This window comes from Polyodon spathula, chromosome 3 (genome assembly GCF_017654505.1).
Source record: "Polyodon spathula isolate WHYD16114869_AA chromosome 3, ASM1765450v1, whole genome shotgun sequence".
NCBI classification, from domain to species: domain Eukaryota; kingdom Metazoa; phylum Chordata; class Actinopteri; order Acipenseriformes; family Polyodontidae; genus Polyodon; species Polyodon spathula.
Genome location: NC_054536.1, coordinates 7682573 through 7705644, shown reverse-complemented (window position 1 = coordinate 7705644; position 23072 = coordinate 7682573). Strand labels below are relative to the sequence as shown.

The following is a 23072-nucleotide window of genomic DNA, read 5'->3' as shown; positions in this document are numbered from 1 at the left end:
AGCATGCACGACTGGTGTTTGTGTTTGTGTATGTGTTACATGTGAATGAACTGAAACGGGACTGTTATTATTTCGGGGTAAACCCGCAGATTATAAATAAGCAATACATGCCGCTGTATTGCTTCATTAACATTGTTATTATTTACTGTTGTTTGCCATCAAGCCATTGGATAGAAAGATGAAATCATCATTGCACCTGAATTATTGTTGTCTGTCTGAATATTGGTCACCAGCACCTGCACTCTGTTATCCACTTTGCCACAGTGACCTATGACAGACAATTAAGCTTTTTAACGAGAAGTGTGTTCATTAACGACCTCATCAATTCAATTTCAAAAGTATTAACGGATAGATTTTGTTAACTCATTTCGTTTGAAAATCACTTGCTACTAAAGCTTTCATTACTATATCATGAGTTTGATACAATAACACTGGCTTTTGAAAACCCTGAGTTGTTTATTTCTTTGTTGGTTACTTTATTAAGTGCGTTGTTACAATCTGACATAATTCTGTAGTGCTTATGATGATTTGAATAAATAGCTGCAAACATTTTGCCTGTTGTATTAAAGTGTTACAGAACACCGTGCAGTGTTAACAAGAAAAGCATTAATTTACCTGTATAGCAATGATATATTTTGTCAACATGGGACTCATCCAGGACTGCATCAACCAGCTGTTTGTGGTTATCCTGGGATTTACCCTAATAATGGGTGGGTGATGAAATCCAGGAACCCCTCCCTATGCTGTAAAATGCTCCAATAAAATGTAATCGTGGCATATCCCAACAATGCAATAGGCTGATCAAATTGATCCTTTAGTCAAGTAGACAAGCGTTTCAGCTAGTGCCTCCATCGGTGTACAAAATATTTGTTGATTGGTTTTTGAAGTCATGGATGAATAACCTTACACATGCTCACTTGTTGCCTAAACTAACACAGCTGTTTTGACTGTGTTTTAGTCTAAATGGTAAACATGATTAGGATCACCTACCAATGAAAACCCCTGTTGTGGTTCCACTGGCCTTTTCCAGTGGCATCCCAGCATGCTCCAGAGCTCAATAGGTGCACTGCAGGAGAAGCTTTTGCTGCGGATCCATTCGATCTGCCTCTGCTTCAGGAATGCCAAACAGCCTGTGATCAAATTCATTGAACCTGGAGAATGACAATACAAATTGTTATTTCATAGCAATTTTCACTGGGTATTTGGAACATTTATTAGCAATATCACCAGCATATTGCATATATTTACCTTTGGGGTACACCCTACGAGTGCCCCTTGTGGACATTTTTATACTGGCCCGATACAGAAAGCAATTATACCTCTTTTTCATGCACCACTCAACCGTGGTTGAACACCCAGCTCCCCTGATACTGCGTTTCCATGTTATTTTAGCCAATCCACATTGGCTGCCAATCCAAGCTAGCCCTGATTTCTGTGGACCTTTTCCCAAAGTGGGCCAGACTAAACAACACTGACCAATCAAGTAACGAGTGGGCGTAAACATTTAATCCACATCCGGGGTGAGCAGGTTTCTTCGTGTTTTAATATTCTTGTATCGTTTCTTTTACTAACAAAAAGCTCAAAAGAATTGTCAGGATTGTCAGAACCAAAACAATAGCCAACATCCTTTCAGTTTTGTAAACAAATTAATGTAACCCCAGCCGCAAGGCTTGCTGGGAAAGAACCGCCAACATCTGCCGACTACTCACTTTGCATGGAAGCTGAGTCATATCCCTCATCTTGGGTAGACTCTCAATGGGGGTTCAGGAGCAATGCAGGAGCGCCCGAATCAGTTTGGATTGGCGGTCAATCTGTGCTCATGGAAATGATTTATTACATCTCCTACCATTAGGTAATGCTCTGAAATATTCCAATGGGAGTTTTCAGACAGGTGTCTATAATGATATTCTTACCCATCAATGAGAGCTGCTTTCGCTGTGCGGGATTTCCCTGGCTTGCTGTCATCTGGATCGTACCACAATGTGCTGTTGAATCTTTCTGAAGGTATCTCCACTGCACAGTTTTTACCCTCCAGAAGGACCTTCCAAAAGTTGTCAACTCCTTCACCTTTTTCAACAACAATATCTATATCTATATCTATATCTATATATATATATATATATATATATATATATATATATATATATATATATATATATAAGTACACAATTGTATCAGGAAAGGGTTAGAATTAGATTTAGAGTTAGGGATAAAACTAGGGTTATATCATGCAAAAAGATGTACACATTAAGTACATTGCAACTATGCATAATAACATTGTAATTATGTACAAATATATTTACTAAGTAATTGCTACGTATATACACTGTAGAGACACTTAATGTGAAGTGTTAACAAATAACAAATAAGATTGAACCAATGAAATGATACCTCCTGGAAAATTGCATCTGATTCCCACAACAGTAATGTTTTCACCTGTGTCTCCCATTCTTTATTTTACAGAAACACAGCTAAAATAAAACAAAGCAACAACAGTAGCATATTCCTAGAAATTATATCACAATTCCAGCAAACTAATATAAGTATTATCCATTAATATACATTGCTGGTATGATAATTCTGTACCGGTATTCGGCAGTAGAAATCATTGCAGAAATAAAATTAATTTGGAGTAAAATGAAATTGTCCCATCCAGAGATTCTACATTGATATTTGTTTAATAACATTTGTGGTAGAACTGCTTTTGTGAGATGGATTGCTCATTAAATTCAAGACCCTCCCCTAAATACCCAGGAGCAGGATAACCTGGGACAGCATTTCCACAGGAACTCAAAAGTGCTGTTCACACGCTTTCACAGTAAGCCCTTATGTACATCTTTGTATTATTGGAGAACCTTTAGCCATTAAGAACCCCAAATTCCCTGCCAGTAAGCGCATTCCAGACATAACTTATAAAAGTTCAAAAGATCGTCACATGCCTTCAAAAATAAGTCCATATAAGTTTGAACATGCTGTACATCTGCACATATTAAATGTCAGCTTGTCACACTAACCTAAGGGTGTTTTACTTGGCACAAAAACATGAACCTGTTTGGTTCTGTTACACTTTATAAAGTGCCACAGGGCTGGTTGTTTGGTTATCATTTATGGCTATAATTATGATACTATATTTGTGGCAGAGCAAAGCTCTGCCCTTTAAATTGGCAGGGATGGGGTTAACTTCCCCTACCTGCCTGGGTTTATTATGTTCAGGTGGCTGGGGTTGATTAGTTGATTAGGTTGATTAACGATCAATCAGCGCCCAGCCACCTGATATAAAAGGAGGCCTCTGCTTCTCATTTGGGGGAGAGGGAGCTGAGGAAGCAGGTTGGGTTTTTTTTTTGGTTGTTTGGAGAGCTTGAATCCAGTGAAGGCATTGCCCAGCCTGGAGATTGTTATTTTTGTAAATTTTGCTTTTTATCTTTTTTGTGTTTAAATTGCTTTGTTTTGGCCCTTGTGCCCTTTCATTTTGTGTTTATTTATAATAAAATAGTTATTTTTTTTGAACTGCAGTCTGTCTCTGGGCCTCTATCCACTTGCCAGCCTGCCACAATATTATTATTATTAAAGTGCCAATTGATAGCATTTATTTGCATTTCTATTCAATACAGATTTTTTTTCCCCTATGGGGTAAAGCTGGTGTAATAAATCAAGTAGCGAGCAATATTTATTTGGGTTAAAAACCATTTGTGATGCGTTCATTAAATCAAAATATCCACATTCTCTCGCTTTATTATGACATGTTCCTCAAGCATCCTTTCATATTAATTTCTAATGAAATTGTATCCCAAGTGTCACTAAAGCAAGCCCTGAAAAAGTCAATATGTGTTGTTCTAGTCTTATTTATAATAAATGAATAACTAATCCAGAAAAAATAACTAACCTGTTCATCCCTGAACAAATTCAATATTGTGTCTGCATCCTGACAGCATACATCAAAAACAATGATCACAATTGCCTATGGGGTAAAGCTGGTGTAATAAATCAAGTAGCGAGCAATATTTATTTGGGTTAAAAACCATTTGTGATGCGTTCATTAAATCAAAATATCCACATTCTCTCGCTTTATTATGACATGTTCCTCAAGCATCCTTTCATATTAATTTCTAATGAAATTGTATCCCAAGTGTCACTAAAGCAAGCCCTGAAAAAGTCAATATGTGTTGTTCTAGTCTTATTTATAATAAATGAATAACTAATCCAGAAAAAATAACTAACCTGTTCATCCCTGAACAAATTCAATATTGTGTCTGCATCCTGACAGCATACATCAAAAACAATGATCACAATAACAACAAACTTGTATTGTGATGCGTTTAAATCTATACAAATATAAATCCTATTTCCACTTAAATAAAGAACATGGCAATTAATAGTAAACTAGGGCCAAAGGTTTTAAAAACCAGAGCCAGTGTATAAAACAAATCAACACCAGTTCTAAATAAATCAGATTTTGTAAAACCCAAAAGCTCTAATCACTCAAAAGGTCAAATATATTACTATTATTAGTGACATGCAGACAATTATATTCTCAAAAAGGAATCACAAGAAATGACACTTCTTACCTCATGTCTAGTTTTTTGTTAATTAACAGCTTCTGATGACTTTATATAGTCTTCATTTCAAGCATGTATAATTGGTTAATTACTGTAATTATGAAAACAGGCAATAAGGAAGGGTTGAGTTACTCAGAAAGATACCCTTCAGTATCTGCCAGTACAGTACTCTTATACAGAGTAAAAAAGGAGTCTTGCAGATTGCACAAAGTCTTTTTTCATCAAAGCAGGTAGCTTTCCTATTTTAGGCAAAGCTAATAATTAGAGGGTGGTACTGGGATGCTTTGATAGGTAATGATAAAGATGTTCTTCAGTGGTACCATTTCTACCAAGGATATTATCACATTTTGCACAATATAGTATTCTTTTTTTTTTTGTTTATAATCTGATCAAGTCTTTTGTTGTTTGAAAGTACACTGTTACTATAAAGCGCTTTGTTGAATTACATTTTAAAGATACAAGTACTTTTTAAAAAGAAATCATCCTGTCTTCTAAAGCACTGACCCCTTTATTAAACGTTTTTTGCCAAAAGAGCTGCCCTGTTCACAATGGGGTGGGGATCAGGGTAATGTTCTGTAAATGGATGCCTGATTTCATTAAAAGCACTGACCCCATTGTTCTCTGTTACCTGTGAAGTTGTTGTGGGTTTCCAATGGCACAATGAGTGAGCACTGACAGTGCTAATTTATGAAAGTACAAGAGAGCTTTAGTTGTTTCAAAACTATAAGAAGCACTATACAGGAGTGTGGTAAAGTGGCTTGCAGTGCTCAGGTGTAGGGGTGATGCAGTGCTCGGGTGTAGGAGTGATGCAGTGCTCGGGTGTAGGGGTGATGCAGTGCTCGGATGTAGGGGTGATGCAGTGCTCAAGACAAGGACAAACAACACAGTACTGGTGAAATGATGGTTTATTTATTTGTAATCCACAGTCTGATGACAACAGTAAACAATAAATGATAACAGGCAATACACAGCATAGTGTATTGCTCCATTAAATCCACTGGTTCAGTCCCGAAATAATAATCCTGATATATAATCACCAATAATAAACACAATCACAAGTCCGTAGTGAGTGCTGTAGTGCTTGTGGTGCAAATACAATTAATCGTGACTCAAGTGCAGTGTTGTGCGGGTTTCGTGCTGGCCTGTAGTAACAGCTTCGGATCTTGTTAGCAGTCTCACGATAATGGTACAAGTCTCCTTCCGGTTCGGCATTAACCATAACAAAGGAACAGATCACCTTGCAACATCAACTTATATACCGTCAATCACGGCCCCTCCTACAATCCGAGGCTGCCACATAATTGTTTTTATTTTTCTTTTCAGATAAATTGTCTGTTTCCAGTTTAAGTTGATGTTAAAATAGATGTATAATTAATGGTTTGCAAAAAGATGTATAATTAATAATAAATGTACCTCTGTTTGACAATAGGAAAACATCACATCACAATTGATTGCACCTGTACCAAAATCTCACAGCATACCACTTCCAACGTGACAGCTTATCACTTTCTAACATTGCAAACAATCAATTACACAGCAGGGCTTTTCTACTGCCCTGCTACAATTTGATTCCTGGAGCTTACATGGATGCAGCTAGTTCCCATGTTCAGAGGGTCAACGTAATATAAATGAATATATAACTTATAAACTCTCTCCTGTTACAATAAATGTCAATATGTGGTGTGATATATAACAGACTACAGGCCTACAACTCCATGCCGGGGTACCTGTGTCCACTTCTGATACCAATGTAGCGATCTTGGTTAATGCAGGCAGGTGCATCACATAGGGCGAGACAATCCAAACACAAGCGGAGGGCGGGCGCGAACCCAAGACCTCTCGCACTAAAACATAGCGGCGATACCGCTGTACAAAAGTGCTGGCTTTGCAAGGAGTGTATAACGTGCTTATGTCTTCATGTCACCAACCAGCCCTGCTGCTGCCCTACCTCGTGCATCTCTACCATATTACTATATATATATATATATATATATATATATATATATATATATATATATATTATATATATATATATATATATATATATATATATATATATATATATATATATATATATATATATATATATATATATATATATATATATATATACACACACACAGTGCCTTGCAAAAGTATTCAGACCCCTGACCAATTCTCTCATATTACTGAATTACAAATGGTACATTGAAATTTCGATCTGTTCGATATTTTATTTTAAAACACTTAAACTCAAAATCGATTATTGTAAGGTGACATTGGTTTTATGTTGGGAAATATTTTTAAGAAAAATAAAGAACTGAAATATCTTACTTGCATAAGTATTCAACCCCCACACATTAATATTCGGTAGAGCCACCTTTCACTGCAATAACAGCTTTAAGTCTTTTGGGGTAAGTATGTACCAGCTTTGCACACAGTGTCGGAGTGATTTTGGCCGATTCTTCTTGGCAGATTTGATCCAGGTTGTTCAGGTTGGTTGGACAATGCTTGTGGACTGCAATTTTCAAATAGTGCCACAGATTCTCAATGGGATTGAGATCAAGACTTTGACTGGGCCACTGTAGGACATTCACCTTTGTTCTTGAGCCACTCCAAAGTTGCTTTGGCCTTGTGCTTGGGATCATTGTCCTGCTGAAAGGTAAATTTCATCCCAAGCTTCAGTTTTTTAGCAGACTGAAGCAGATTCTCTTGCAGTATTTTCCTGTATTTTGCTCCATCCATTCTTCCTTCAATTGTAACAAGATGCCCAGTCCCTGCTGATGAGAAGCATCCCCACAGCATGATGCTGCCACCACCATACTTCACTGTAGGGATGGTGTGTCTTGAGGCATAGGCAATGTTAGATTTGTGCCACACATAGCGCTTTGAGTTTTGGCCAAAAAGCTCTATCTCGGTCTCATCTGACCACAAAACCTTTTTCCACATCACAGCTGGGTCACTCTCATGCTTTCTGGCAAACTCCAAACCTGCTTTCAGATGGTATTTTTTGAGTAACGGCTTCTTTCTTGCCACCCTCCCATACAGGCCGGTGTTATGCAGAGCTCTTGATATGGTTGACTGGTGCATCATTACTCCACTCCCAGCCACTGAACTCTGTAGCTTCTTCAAAGTGATTGTTGGCCTCCCTGTGGCTTCTCTCACAAGTCTCCTTCTTGTGTGAGCGCTGAGTTTTGAGGGACGGCCTTTTCTTGGCAGTGCCTGGGTGGTGTGATGCAGCTTCTACTTCCTGATTATTGATCCAACTGTGCTCACTGGGATATCCAAACACTTGGATATTATTTTGTACCCTGTCCCTAATGTATGCATTTGTATTACTTTATCTCTAACTTCTGTAGAATGCTCTTTGGTCTTCATTTTCCTTCAGATTCACAGCCTTACCAATGATCCTTCAACAGTGGGGTTTTATCCAAAACATTTGACAGCAACTTTAATGGTTCACAGGTGGTGGCCAATGGTAAGGTAATTGTGTCTTCGTTTGGGCAATTTCTTTCATCGGTGCAAACTGGGAGCTTCCACAGCACAGGGGTTGAATACTTATGCAAGCAAGATATTTCAGTTTTTTATTTTTCTTAAAAATATTTCCCAACATAAAATCAATGTCACCTTACAATAATTGATTCTGAGTTTCAGTGTTTCTCTTTGGCACTCGGGCAGGCAGCACCTCTCTCTCTCTCTCTCTCTCTCTCTCTCTCTCTCTCTCTCTCTCTCTCTCTCTCTCTCTCTCTCTCTCTCTCTCTCTTTCTCTGGCACTGAGGCACGCAGCACCTCCCTCTCTGGCACTCAGACAGGCAGCCCCTCTCTCTTTCTCTCTCTCTCTCTCTCTCTCTCTGCTGCACTCGGCAGTCAGCAACACTCTCTACGACACTCGGACAGGCAGCACCTCTTTCTCTGACACTGGAGATGGAACATGCTCCCCTGCTCGCCTCCAGGAATGTTTCCTCTTTCCTATTATCTCTTATGCAACGCTATCGGGCTCAAGCTCTGCCCCGCTTCTGTCGCTAATGTAGAGTTTTGCGCAAGAGGCAGAGAACAGAGAGAAGCTTGTCCTTGTTCCAAATTATTTCCTTTTATTTGGATGCTCTCTCAGCACCCACCAGAGTCCACAGCTTTGTCAGCTTCACAGGATACAAGACAGTTACAAGCAGAACAGCACAATGACAGCACAGCACCCTCTCATAGACTTAGCTCTGTCCCTGTATGTACAGCAGGAGCTCATGTACATCCCATATGGCCACAGCCGCACACTAGGACCAATGGGGACAGACAAACAACACCAATGGGGACAGACAAACAACAACCAATGGGCACAGACAAACAACAACCAATGGGCACAGACAAACAACACCAATGGGGACAGACAAACAACAACCAATGGGGACAGACAAACAACAACCAATGGGCACAGACAAACAACAACCAATGGGGACAGACAAACAACAACCAATGGGGACAGACAAACAACAACAATGGGGACAGACAAACAACAACCAATGGGCACAGACAAACAACAACCAATGGGGACAGACAAACAACAACCAATGGGCACAGACAAACAACACCAATGGGGACAGACAAACAACAACCAATGGGCACAGACAAACAACACCAATGGGCACAGACAAACAACAACCAATGGGGACAGACAAACAACAACCAATGGGGACAGACAAACAACAACCAATGGGCACAGACAAACAACACCAATGGGGACAGACAAACAACAACCAATGGGCACAGACAAACAACACCAATGGGGACAGACAAACAACAATCAATGGGGACAGACAAACAACAACCAATGGGCACAGACAAACAACAACCAATGGGGACAGACAAACAACACACACGCAGGCTAGGATTACACAGACACAGAGGTAAACAAAGAAGTGGAGAGAAATATAAAATGGGGGAACACAATTACAGCAGGAACAGTATGGGAAACGCAAATGCACAGATAGCTACTATATATATCTATATGTGTGTGTGTGTGTGTGTGTGTGTGTGTGTGTGTGTACAGTGACCAAGCCCTCGGTTCAGCTTGTTGCAGCCTTTAAAATACTGACTCAGACACAGCAATTGAATTTTTAGCATTGTTGCGCACTTTTGTTAACTACAAAACAAAGGGGTTTCCCAACAAAAAACATTCTTTTTTATTTAACCAGGCTGGGCGAAGCTTTCACTGGTCTTCTTCTTACCACAGCACTTCTTTCTGTTACCGGCTCCCTTTTTATTTCATGTGGCTGTTCCCACTTACCTTGTTAAAGAGCAGCCCCATTCTCATATGTATTTTGGCAGGCTGTGGATTAACCCCACCCCTGCCAGTTGTTATGAGTATCTTCTCTTCTTCAGTGACTGTATTTTATATGACAATAAATCATGCATGCCAAGCTGATCCAGTTCCTTTGAAATGCACTCTCATATATTACCTTTCATATCAGTATCTTTATAATGGCGATTAACTTTGTCATAAACACTGTTTATTTTTCCATGTCATGTATTATTTTACTGCTTCATCCTGCAGGATTATGTGCATTGAAGCTGTTCTCTGATTGATCAATTCCTAGTCCTTGCACAACAATCCTATCTATTTCTCTTCACTCCAGTGTCGCCCTGGTGTCGCTCCTGTGTCACCTGTTTCATCGCTGTGAAAGATACTTATAAATAGTATAGGTTCTATTCATTTTGTCACAACAAATCTGAAGTGCAGCGGCCTTTAGTAGGGAAATTGCATGGAGGTGAAACAACGCTTGTTATTTCATACAGGCAAACATGCATGTTTAAGAATGAATGTGATGGCATTGTTTTAAATATTGCAGCTGCCATTACTCAACACAAACTGTCATTTTCTTTACACGGTGCCACTCATAGAACATACAAAGCACTTCATGTTACCTGTTAGAGGTAATTTGTTCTCTATTTTATGTGTGTAGATCAGCTATTCAGCTATACAGGTAACATGTCTGACTTGTTTTGGAGTATGCCCTGCCTCCTCTGATGAGCCGCCACTCCATGTTATACCATTTTAGATCTTTTCTTGCACTTGGATCCCTCTAGGGTCTTATTATCCCCTGAATATACCTGGAGAATTGCTCATCCACCTGTCATGAAACTTCATATTAACATTATTTAGCATGTTACTGAGAATGTCAGAATCAGGAGATATGGTGGGATTTCTCTATCCATACATCTGGATATCACACTTACATTTTTGCATATATCTGAACAACCGCTAATCCAATTGTCATAAACCGTGTTATTAACATTATTTAGAATAAAGCTATAAGGCCCTTTTATAGACAGTAACTCTGGGAGGTAATATATCTTGTATTTGTGTATTTGACAAAATAGTATTTTCAGTGTTACGTTGCAAAAGATTCAATAAAAACACGTGCAACTAACACAGCATTTTTTTAAGTACCTTTTTTTTTTAACTGTTGGTTTTTTCTTTTTTCTTTTTTTGCATTCCAGCACACCTGGGCAGTGAGGAGCTTTCATGTGCCAGTGTTATACTGGGTTTCCTAGCGCTTTCTCAAAAAGAGCAAAATTGGGACACAGTTGACACAAATAGTTTACCAAAAGATGTCAATACTGGGTTTATGAAGCATCCTAGTGCCAATAATAATAATAATAATAATAATAATAATAATAATAATAATAATAATAATAATAATAATAATAAAAGGTATTTCCTATATAGGACTTTATATCTCCTATGTAAGACTTTATATCTCCTATGTAGGTCTTTATAACTCCTATGTAGGAGTTTCTAACTTCTAAGTAGGGCTTTATATCTCCTATACAGGGCTTTATATCTCCTACACAGGACTTTTTAATCCCTCCATAGGACTTTTGAATAAGAGACCCTGCCTTGGAGATACTTTAAACATTTTTTTTGTAATTGGCACTAGAACGCTTCTGTACAAATGTGATTGTGGTTGTCATTTATTGTAGATTTGAAGTTTGCAAATATTCCAACCATATCTAAAAACTACTGAGCTACTATAGAAGCATAATAACACCTCTAGAAATGTCATCTATTGTGCAATGTTCTCAATATACATGCTGTTTACTGTATCATAGAGGCATGGGTGCTATTGTGAAAAAAAAACAAAACAAACCCTAGGCCACTATCTGTTATTTACACTTAGTAACTAACTAACTAAATAAATAAATATGTTTCCATAACAATTTTACATCATATAATTAGAATATCTTAATTACACCAAGTAGATGATTAATCAAAAGGGGAACCTTAAAAGCACAGTACTGGTACCAAGAAGTTGATTTTGAAATGTTAAATATATTAGGCCTACTGTAAATGTTTCCCACCTGGATATTTATTTGTTGTTATTTTTTTTTATTTGACTCGTCGCAGTGTTATAACTAATATAACCATAAAAATGTCTGCCAAAGTAAACTATCATGGTATGTTTTATGATTACGATTGTCTTTCTTTTTAATAACTTAGTCAAATAAGAATCAAGTTAATTAGTTTAAAGCTTTTGTTCAGATTTTCTGTTCATTCGTGAAACATTTTAGCAGGATGAAGTTTGTTTTCATGCTTTGTATTTATCTCTGGTGTACATGAACTGGTTGTTAACAACACTGCTTGAGGTTTACTAGAAACCGATTGTCACTAGTCTTGGACGATCTGATGTTACCTCAGGAGGGTTGTCTAAGATTAGTGTTAATCAGAGGCAATGAAGTTATCACTTTAAGTTTTAGGGTTAGCCCATTTTAATGATTCCAAATCATACTGGATATAAGTATTATGCATTAAGGTGCGCCTGAAATGAAAAAAATAAAATACAGTAACAAAGTTATAATAATAGTGATGTATTATGAAACTATTGTTACTTTTAAGAATTATTATAGATATTAAAATAATTTAGCAACAATAATAATAATAATAATAATAATTGTTGAGAACGGGAACACTAGAATATAGCATATAACTAAATCTGCAATACTACCGAACACTGATTTTAATACCGATTTTCTTCACATCTCACAGACAGGTAAAGTTCATAAGAAGTATACCACAGGTTTACGCCCCCTTATGCAAAATAACTCCTACGATCGCTGACGTATTTTATTAGGATTGTCTTCTTGAAAATAAAACGAGAAAGCAGGCGTGCTGAAGGCTAAATGCAGCTTCAGTTATCTGTACTGTTAGTTTTACTGGGTCGGTTGATTTAGAAAGCAAAACAATTTTAAAACGGCTTTGTTTAAAACTGTTACATTGTTTTGAATAACACAACAAATCCCGTGGTCTGATTCTATTAAAATGGGTAGATGTGTATGCCGCACAGACTGTATAGAGAAGCCAATCTGCGCAGCTTTTTATAAATTAGGGCATTTTGTAGGATCACATCCCTGGTGGTTTCTAGTGATCCCTTTGCTGATCTCGGGTGGTCTGGGGGCAGGCTTTTATTTTCTGAAGGAGTATGAAGCAAACGACATCGAAGAGCAGTTTACTCCCTTGGATGGCCCTGCAAAGGGGGAGCGAGACGTTGTACAGAAATTCTTCCCTCAGAATGACTCGGACTTTTCCAGCCAGCGGCTCTACACGGAGGGGACCTACGCGTCCCTGATTGCAGTTTCCAGAGAGAACATTTTAACAGAAACTGCATTTAAAGAAATAATTGAACTAGACAACACTGTAAAAGACATAACTTCAGACAATAATACATATTTAGATCTGTGTGCTAAAACAAACAACGAATGTGTTCCAAATGCGATATTAGAAATAATACATTACAATGCCAGCGAAATAGCAGATATTAATCTTACCTATCCCATGTACAAAACGAACATATTTCTTGGATCGACTGTTGGCGGAGTCGATATAAAAGGTCATGTAGTAGATAAAGCAACAGCAATTAGACTGTTTTACTATTTAAGAGACGACGAGGCGGGAAAAAGCAACTTGTGGCTGGAAGAATTTCAAAAAGTATTTTCAGAATACTTGACAGAAAATAAAACTCTTCAGGTAAGGCTTAATCCATGTCCTCTGTGTGTGTCGGATTCTTATAAACTTCCATGTTTTTGTATTTGTCAGTAACTTGTTAAAACTGCTGAGAATTACTCATACCATTCATTAGATCTGTAACTTAGACATTATTTTTTTTAATCCGCCCACTATTACATGAATATAACAAGACCGTCCCAAATTATTCGATGCGGTAATAAATAAATAAATACATAAATAAATAAATACATAATTTTATGTTACAGCATTGAGTCACTGGGGACGATCTTATATTTATGTAATAGTGGGTGTATTTAAAACAAACAAACAAACAGAAAACAACAGGTACGGTTGTGGTACAGGTACCAACACTTGTAATGTTATAAAGTGATAAGCTGTCACGTTGTAAGTGATATGCTGTGACATTTTGGTACAGGTGCAATCAATTGCGATGTGATGTTTTCCTATTGTAAATCAGAGGTACTTTTGCCATTAATTATACATCTTTTTTTCATCAACTTAAACTAGAAACAGACAATTTCTCTAAAAAGAAAAAAATAACAATTAATAACAAATGTATTTTTGTATACAACTGAAAGTCGCCCTGGGTAAGGACGCCTGCTAATAAATAACTAAATAACTTAATAATAATAATAATAATAATAATAATAATAATAATAATAATAATAATAATAATAATAATAATAAAACACAAAATTAGAAGTTCACCGCAAAATATTCACTATTTTCTTAATGGCGGAAAAATATGATAAATGTAATTTAAAAAGATGAAAAAGGCCGAAAACAAACATACCAGATTTGAATGGGCACTGCGCGAGCAAGCTGCTGCGTACCACTTTTATCTGCGTACCTGAAACTAACACTAGGCCTGGTAACAGTTTAGATTGAATGTACATAATGTAGTGCAGTATTTTAAAAGCGCCTTTGCTTTCTAGGTATCGTATTTTACTTCATTATCAAGGCAGCAGGAGTTTGAAGGCAATTCTAAGAAAGTGATCCCATTGTTTTCCATCACGTATTTCCTTGCCATTTTCTTTTCAATTGTATCTTGCTTGAGGTATGTACTGTTTATTATTATTATTATTATTATTATTTATTATTATTATTATTATTAGTAGTAGTAGTATTTTCAGTTTATCATTCAGTCTGTTATAATTAAACATAGCCTACACCTCGCGCAACAGTTTATAAAACCATTTAGTTTGTATTTCCTTTACATAGTGTTTATTTTGGCGAGTTTATGCCTCTAATATGGTGCTAAACAAATAAAATAAATACCTGAACCGTAAAAATGTATGTTTAATTCAAATAAGTGCTTTATCAGCTAAATTGACACAGTGCAGTGAATAATTTTTTCTAAAGTACAGTTTGATTCATGTTTTTCTCATCATGGAGAATGTTAATTCCATCTGAATGCGTTGTTTGTTTAGGTTTGACTGTGTCAGAAATAAGGCATGGGTTGCCACCTTTGGAGTCCTGTCAGCAGGCTTAGCGGTGCTGTCTGCTTTCGGGATGTTGCTGTACTGTGGAATGCCGTTCGCTATGACTGTGGCTAACGCCCCGTTCCTGATTCTAGGTATGAAGCAAACTGTAAATGCAATTATAAAAATACACTGCAGTAAATCTGCATGGCAATGTCGCAGTTTGGCATGCTTCTCCCATATTTATTTACCAAGGCTTAAAACCAGTCTTAGTAGAATAACTCTGTTTTGGTAACATCATCTCCACAGGTTTCTCATTGTTTTGCTGTCATTTTTATTTCACTTTGGGCAATACCATGGAAAAAGAAAAAGAAGTATCACCTTTTTCTCACTGTATTTTGGTAGTACTTTCAGGTTTTGTGTTTTTCCATGTAGTTTTCTTTTAGCCAGAGAAATTTTCGATCCAAATGCAAACAACCTACTTCAGGGGGCAATGGTGAGTAGCAAGTGCAGTGCTTCATGACAGCTCAGAGAGCGCCAGGATACTTGAAGAGAGATAAAGAGATAGAACAGGAGTCTTGCTCTCGGCGATGGAGAACCTTGTAGACGAAGGCTGGTCCGGTGACCTAAGACTTGAAAACACATAGGTAGAATCCCCCACTCTGCGGAGATCCGCTTACGTGGCAACTTGGGAATGGAGCTACTCATAAGGCATTGAGGGAACAGAGGACCTGATTCTCGAAGAGCCGCTGCAGCTGAGTGACTTAATCACTGAGCTACCCTCCGGGACCGAACGAACCTCCAAAGAGCCTTGAAAGGAAAAAGAGCGACTCGGGATCGTGGAATGGAGCTTACAGGAGTCCTGGAGCTAGAAAGAAAGAAGTAGAGGGATTAGTAAGAGATCAAAGGACAGCGAAACGTACTTCGCATCAACAGCTGAGAAGGAGAGGGAGTCTAAAAATTAGAATAGGGAAAGAGCACGAGCTGCGACAGGATAGAGAGTGTGGCCGGGGGTCCCCTCTGGCCTGACACAGAACCTCCAGCTCGAAGGGCATAGCCCAGGGAGGCCGGGGAAAGTGAGCCTCACTAACCCTCCAAAAAATGGCCCCCTGGCCCCCTGCAGAACCACACCTGTGAGGATAGAAAAGAAAAAACTACAGCCACTGCACAACATAGACTTAAGTGGGGAAAAACAAACAAGACAAACAGAGGTTACTGTTTACATCCGTGCTGTGGAGAGGAAAAAAACCCTTCTTTTAGGAGGAATCCTCTGCTGGACCGGATGGAGAGAGCACCCCGACTCCACGCAAGCTAGCTAGAGACTGGTGGGCAGTTCCGATGTCGGCTGGAGAGGTTCTGATTTAGAGGTCTACCGCTGATGGTGCCCAGTGACCGAGGACTTTCAAAATCAATTCAAGATCATCATATTTTCCCATTCATTTTTATTTGTGCATTTCTGAGTCGTTCTGCATACCCCCTATGACCCTTAGAAGCACCCCCAGAGGTACGCGTACCCCCGGTTCAAAACCCCTGACTTAGACTATTATCATAAATACATATTGAAAAAATATATGTATGTTTTTTTTTCTTTCTAGGGATTGGCGTTGATGACATGTTCATTATGATCTCCTGCTGGCAGCAAACCAAGGTTCATGATTCCGTGGCAGACCGCTTGGCAGAGACGTATAAAGAGGCAGCCGTCTCCATCACCATCACCACTCTAACTGATGTCTTGGCTTTCTACATAGGCATCATGACACCCTTCCGATCGGTGCAGTCGTTTTGCCTCTACACAGGCACTGCAGTTCTGTTCTGCTATCTGTACAACATAACATTCTTTGGCGCTTTCTTGGCTCTCAATGGAAAAAGAGAAAAGGGCAACAGGCACTGGCTGACGTGCATGAAGGTGGAGCAGGACTGTCCAGCAGGACGCTCTAAAGGGTACAGCATGTGCTGTGTAGGAGGGGCATATGATGCAGACACCGGCTGTGAGAAAGAGCAGCCAGTGTATATGTTCTTTAAGAGGTACTATGGCCCTTTTCTTACAAACACATGGACCAAAGTGTTTGTGGTGTTGCTGTATGGGGGGTACCTGGCTAGCAGTATTTATGGGTGTCTTCAGATGCAGGAAGGTATAGACCTTCGAAATCTGGCGTATGACGGTTCATATGTTGTTAACTACTATGATGATGAGGATGCTTATTTTTCAGAGTATGGACCAAGAGTTATGGTTGTTGTTACAGAACAAGTTGAATATTGGAATAAAGATGTCCGTCAAGAGATTGAAAGTTGTTTGAAAGTGCTTGAAAAACACTTGTATGTTGATGCAAGCCTGTCTGTTTCATGGCTAAGAATATATGAGAATTTCTCTAGATTACTAAATATCAGCTTAAATAATGAAACAGTATTTAAAGACAATTTAAAGTTTATTCTTCCAACCTTTAAACAAGACATTAGTATCTCTAATGATGATATTATTGCCTCCCGCTTCTTTATTCAGACCATAAATATTACCACTCCAATCAAGGAAAAGAACATGCTGAACGAGCTGAGAGAGGATGTAAAGAACTGTGTAGTCCCAGTACTGGTTTATCACCCAGCATTCATCTACTTTGACCAGTATGTAGTCATAGTCTCTAACACGATACAGAATATTGCAGTGGCAACTGCAGTAATGTTGGTCATCGCCCTCCTGTTGATTCCCAATCCACTTTGCTCTTTGTGGGTAACGTTTGCCATCGGATCTGTCATTGTTGGTGTTGCCGGCTTCATGTCTTTCTGGAATGTTAACTTGGACTCCATATCTATGATCAATCTGGTCATCTGTATAGGCTTCTCTGTAGATTTTTCTGCACATATTTCCTATGCATTTGTGTCAAACAGCAAACGCGATGTAAATGAGAAGGCCGTTGATGCGCTCTATACTCTGGGTTACCCTGTAGTCCAGGGGGCAGTTTCTACTATACTGGGTGTCGTTGTTCTGGCTGCAGCTGAAAGCTACATCTTCAGGACATTTTTCAAAATCATGTTCCTGGTCATTCTATTTGGGGCAGTTCATGGTCTCACATTTCTTCCAGTGTTTCTGACCTTCTTTGGGGTTTGTAGCAAGACTGGGGAGGTAACTAGTAAAAAGCAGAGTGATGTGAAAGATAATGAAAGCAGGAATTGCATAGATGGAGCTGATCATAAAGAATCTAGATACGCTCTGACATTTACTAATCATGGCCTTGAACAAGATGATAGAGCAGGCCCAGCTGCTGTTGATGGCAGGGATGTTGCTATTAGTAATGCATTTGGACACCCTGTGACTACCAGCAGCCACAGCCTGAAAAGAGAACCTTATAAACAGAAAGCATCTGAGATGCATGCAGATGGACATTTGGATCCAGACTGCTCTTAAATCTGATGATGCTTTCAGAAATTCAAGGCAATGCTCTGCACTTATCCCTTATATAAGTTTACCACAGTAAATTTGAACAATAATTTCAGTTTCCCCATGCTTTTACCATGGTTGTAGTATACATTTGCCATGGCTTGTCATGTTTTTTAATAGGACTTACCATACCTCTCTGAACATTACAATGCTTACCTATAATCGATTTCTCTATGCTTTATTACACATGAGTATGCTTTTACCAGGGTAAACGTTTATAAGTGTTTATACACACCACATCATATTTCATTATTGTACAGACTGAAGGATATTATTCTCTAGAGTAAATTTATTGCAGCAAGTGTAAGGAATGTTGACATGAATGAAGTAGGGCAGTTCATTTAAACTTGCTGAAATTCAGACCTCATCTTTATGGCCCATCCAACCTGTAGCTTTTCCTCAACAATTGCAAATTGAGAATTTGAATGAATAATTATTATCTTAAACAAAGATGTGTTTATCACTAAACCATGGCTATAAGCTCTCATGTGTGTACACGATATATAAGGAGTTTTTTTAATTACCTTTAAGAATTTTCTTGTTGAAGACATGGACTGTTTTGTGGCACTGCTTATTACATAATGCTGTATTGTTTCTGAAATGTATGTACTTATTTAAATGGATGTTAATTACAATCAATACAATTATTTATTGGCTAGCTGTATTTTAATGCGCCACTTTATTATACCCCACAGTCTCTTACAATTTATTAAATGCAGGTTTTACTGTACCGCCCTCAGACATTTACTGTAAAATATATGCCCGTTGCATTTTAGAAAAAAAAAAAACCTCTGAAAACGTGTACGTCTGCTTGTCAACATTTCTTTCATGTTTGCATGTTAAACTTTGTCCTGGATTTTTTCAAGAGCATTTGTTTTAATAGCTTAGCAAAATCAAGCACATGTTTGTTTGTAATTTAAATTATGTTTTTGCAAAGCATGACATATAGAAAGTAAATATGTAGAAGTCGGTTTGAATGTATTTAAACAAAACTTGATAGTAAAAATATTGCCTGCTTTGAAGCAAAAGCTGAGCTGTGGTATTTATTTTAAACATGTATTTTTGATACAATATATATATATATAAATTGGTTGTATTTTTTCATTGTTTATTTTTAATAAATAACAATAACGTATTAAAACAAGGCATTTTTGTAGTTTTTTTTATTTACACAAAAAATGTAATGATGTTATTTTTGTTTTTTTATCCATGAGTTTAAACCTACATTGCATACAATTCAAATGAATATTAAATTCTTGGTAGTTTTGTGTTATGGTTGTTGTTACAGAGAATATTGGAATAAAAAGGTGCATCGTTGCTTGAAAGTACTTGAAAACCGGTTGTATGTTGTTGCAAGCCTGTCTGTTTCCTGGCTAAGAGTATATGAGAATGGCTCTAGATTACTAAATATCAGCTTAAATAATGAAACAGTATTTAAAGACAATTTAAAGTTTATTCTTCCAACCTTTAAACAAGACATTAGTATCTGTAATGATGATATTATTGCCTCCCGCTTCTTTATTCAGACCATAAATATTACCACTCCAATCAAGGAAAAGAACATGCTGAACGAGCTGAGAGACGATGTAAAGAACTGTAGTCCCAGAACTGGTTTATCACCCAGCATTCATCTACTTTGACCAGTCATAGGTGGTGTTTACATGCACAAGTCATGACAGTTTCCCTCACAACATGTTTGCCGTACTTTTCAGGAAATGCGTTGCTATGCAGTTCTGATTTAGGAAAACTAATCAGCCGTACCAATGCAGATTACTGAATTCATAGTCATTTAGGGGAGAGGATATTTAAATGTCTCTGCCTAGTAATTAGGAAAAGAACAACTCCAAATATCGTGAGGAGAGCTTCATACGCTGCCATGAAGATAAAAAACATTTAACAAGAGAAATTAATCCATGTGTTGTCACCCACATTCTGAGTTATGCTACACATTAGCTACTTATTTGTCTGGTTACCTTTCCAACACACACACACACACACACACACTGTACATTTCTAGACTACTTCAGCCCTGGAACTGCCTCCAGTACATTTTAAACACCATCAATATTAAAATGAAAGACAAACCATCGGATACAACTCATAAGTTTGATTCAAGCACGTCATATCAAACATCTGCACAGCTGAAATGCTGTATTTAAGTGAATGAAACAAAGGGTTTATTTTCTAACCACATATTAAACACTACTTCAAAAAATGAAAAACTATAATAAAATAAACATTTCAAAAGAAACTAGTGCGTAAATAAGTATATGCACATACAAAACTGTAAAAACAAATGTAGTTTTTAATCTAAAACAAAAGTAACATGATTTATCTTGCATGTGTGTGTCACTCGCAGCACAGAATCCAGGTTGAGCTGCTACAGCCTGTAGCTTTCTGATCTAAATTTTTCTGATGGGGGTCTGCGCACTGGATAGATGCATTCCACGAACAGCCACCCCAAGAAAAACAGGGTTGTAGCCTACATGGTTTAGGGAAGACTAATACTGCTTTTTTACACTGGGATTGTAATTTATTATTTCTAATATTGCATTGGAAAAATTGTTGTTTGTTTTAGCACAAAGATCTGCACACGTGTTGCTGTCTGAAGATAAGTTCATTATTTGACATCTGGTGGCCTTTGCACACAGGTGAATGAATGAGATAGCCATTAGCTTGTCAAACAATAGACCACTGTGAAACCAAAGAAGAACCATCCAAATTACAGGGATATCAGTTCATCAACCAATAAGGACACACAAAGGGGAACACTATAAAAAATAACAATGCACACTTATGTTTTAAAATAAGGTAGCTATTAATATTTTAAAATAAAGTTATGTTTTTCAGTATATATATTAGTTCTAGACAAAAGTTTACATACCACAATGGAAATGTATAATTTCTACAAATTTCTCGAAAACATTATAGGAAAAATATTTTGTAGCAAACCTTTTGCTATTGTAGATGAGAAAAGAAAGTTACAAGAAATAGATGTCTACAATTAGTTATTTCAGCATTTTCTTTTGCAAAACTTCCAAAAATGGTAATTCAAATGTATTCATCTCTAACAATGAACATTTAATTATTAGCTAGTTGAGGCACCTTTAGCAATAAAAACCTCTTTTAAACAAACGATATTTGACAATGAGCTTTTGGCATTATATGATTTTTGACCATTCTTCAATGCAAAATTTTTCCAGTTCATTCAAAAGGACTTCTATTTTTCACAGCCTTCAATTCATATCAAAGATTCTCAATTGGATTTAGATCAGGACTTTGACTGTGCCATTACAGAACCTTGATTTTATTCTTTAACCTTTCTGAAATAGATTTTGATGTGTGCTTTGGATCGTTGTTGTTTTGGAACGTCCAGTTGCACTTTAAACCAAGTTTTATAGAGGAGGGTTTCAGATGATTGGCCAATATCTTTTGGTATGCTGTGAAATCCATTTTACAATGTATTGGAACTAAATTTCCTGTGCCATTAGCTGACAAACAGCCCCATAGAAGGATATTACCACCTCCATGCTTGACAGTAGGTATGATGTTCTTTTCTTTGTACGCCTCACCAAACTTTCTCAAATGTAATCACTATCAACATGACCAAGTTGCTCGATTTTTGTTTTATCATTCCACAAAACCTTTGACCAGACCTCATATCCATCATTCAAATGCCATTTTGCAAACTTTAAGTGATTGTCCTTGTGACGTTTTCCTAAGAATGGCTTTTTCCTTGCCCTGCAACCATTGAGACCTTCACCATGCAATACTCGACCAAAGCCATTTCGCGTTGAATATCTTTGGCAGTCAGTCTTAGATTGTTAGATAATTGGGAAAGGAGGAACGAATTACATATTGTAAATTTATACGTAGTGTGAAATTACATTTTGATATATAATATATATATATATATATATATATATATATATATATATATATATATATATATATATATATATATATACATAATGTGAAAAGATTGCACTTCGCCACTCTTGTTTGTGTATTCAAAATAGTGCATCAGCGCTTAAAACTTCCATTTCTGGGTCCTGGGTCCTGATTAAAAGGGGTAATGAAAACAAACACCTTGCTCTTACAAGCACTAACTACCACACTCAGGAACCTAACTAAAACAGGATAGCTAAGCTGTTTACCTGTTGCACAAAATATAACAACAAAAAAGGGGTTCCACACTCTACTTGTGTGAAACTGTGTGTGTTTTTGTTTGTTTGTTTTTGTTAACAGGTAAATGGCTTATCTGCCTTGTTTTATAGTTTAGGTTCCTGTCTGTGGTAGTTAGTGCTCATATAGAGCTAGGTTTTTGTTTTCTGTTTTGTTTATTTTGTATTATTGAAAATCTTAACGCGTAAGCACTTTCAAAAACCTCCATCTATGTGTTTGGGTCGGTACTTTAAAAGGGTGAAACAAACCCGAGCCACAAGGCTCGTTTACATATGGTGGCTGCGGTACCGAGCCCTCTGGACCCAGTGCAGATTTAAAAATAAATAAATGCATCTCCTTGACAAACTCCTTTTTCAATCTTGATTTTTTCGCTGTTTTTATGGAGTCTTACTGTGAATGTTGATCTCTATATGTTTTCTCAATTCCTTGTTTTTCCAACCAACAGTTGAATGACCGTGTATGCTCAGAAATGCACTGCATTA

The 23072-nt window shown here is 37.4% G+C and overlaps 1 protein-coding gene across 1 annotated transcript; it reads left to right on the top strand.

Annotated features, from left to right (window-relative positions):
* Positions 1-12708: 12708 nt before the first annotated feature.
* LOC121311850 (patched domain-containing protein 3-like) lies at positions 12709-19407 on the top strand. The gene is made up of 4 exons (XM_041244015.1): positions 12709-13551; positions 14487-14608; positions 14982-15127; positions 16568-19407. The coding sequence occupies exons 1-4, from the start codon at positions 12847-12849 to the stop codon at positions 18370-18372; spliced, it is 2778 nt and encodes a 925-aa protein (XP_041099949.1). The 5' UTR covers positions 12709-12846; the 3' UTR covers positions 18373-19407.
* Positions 19408-23072: the final 3665 nt, after the last annotated feature.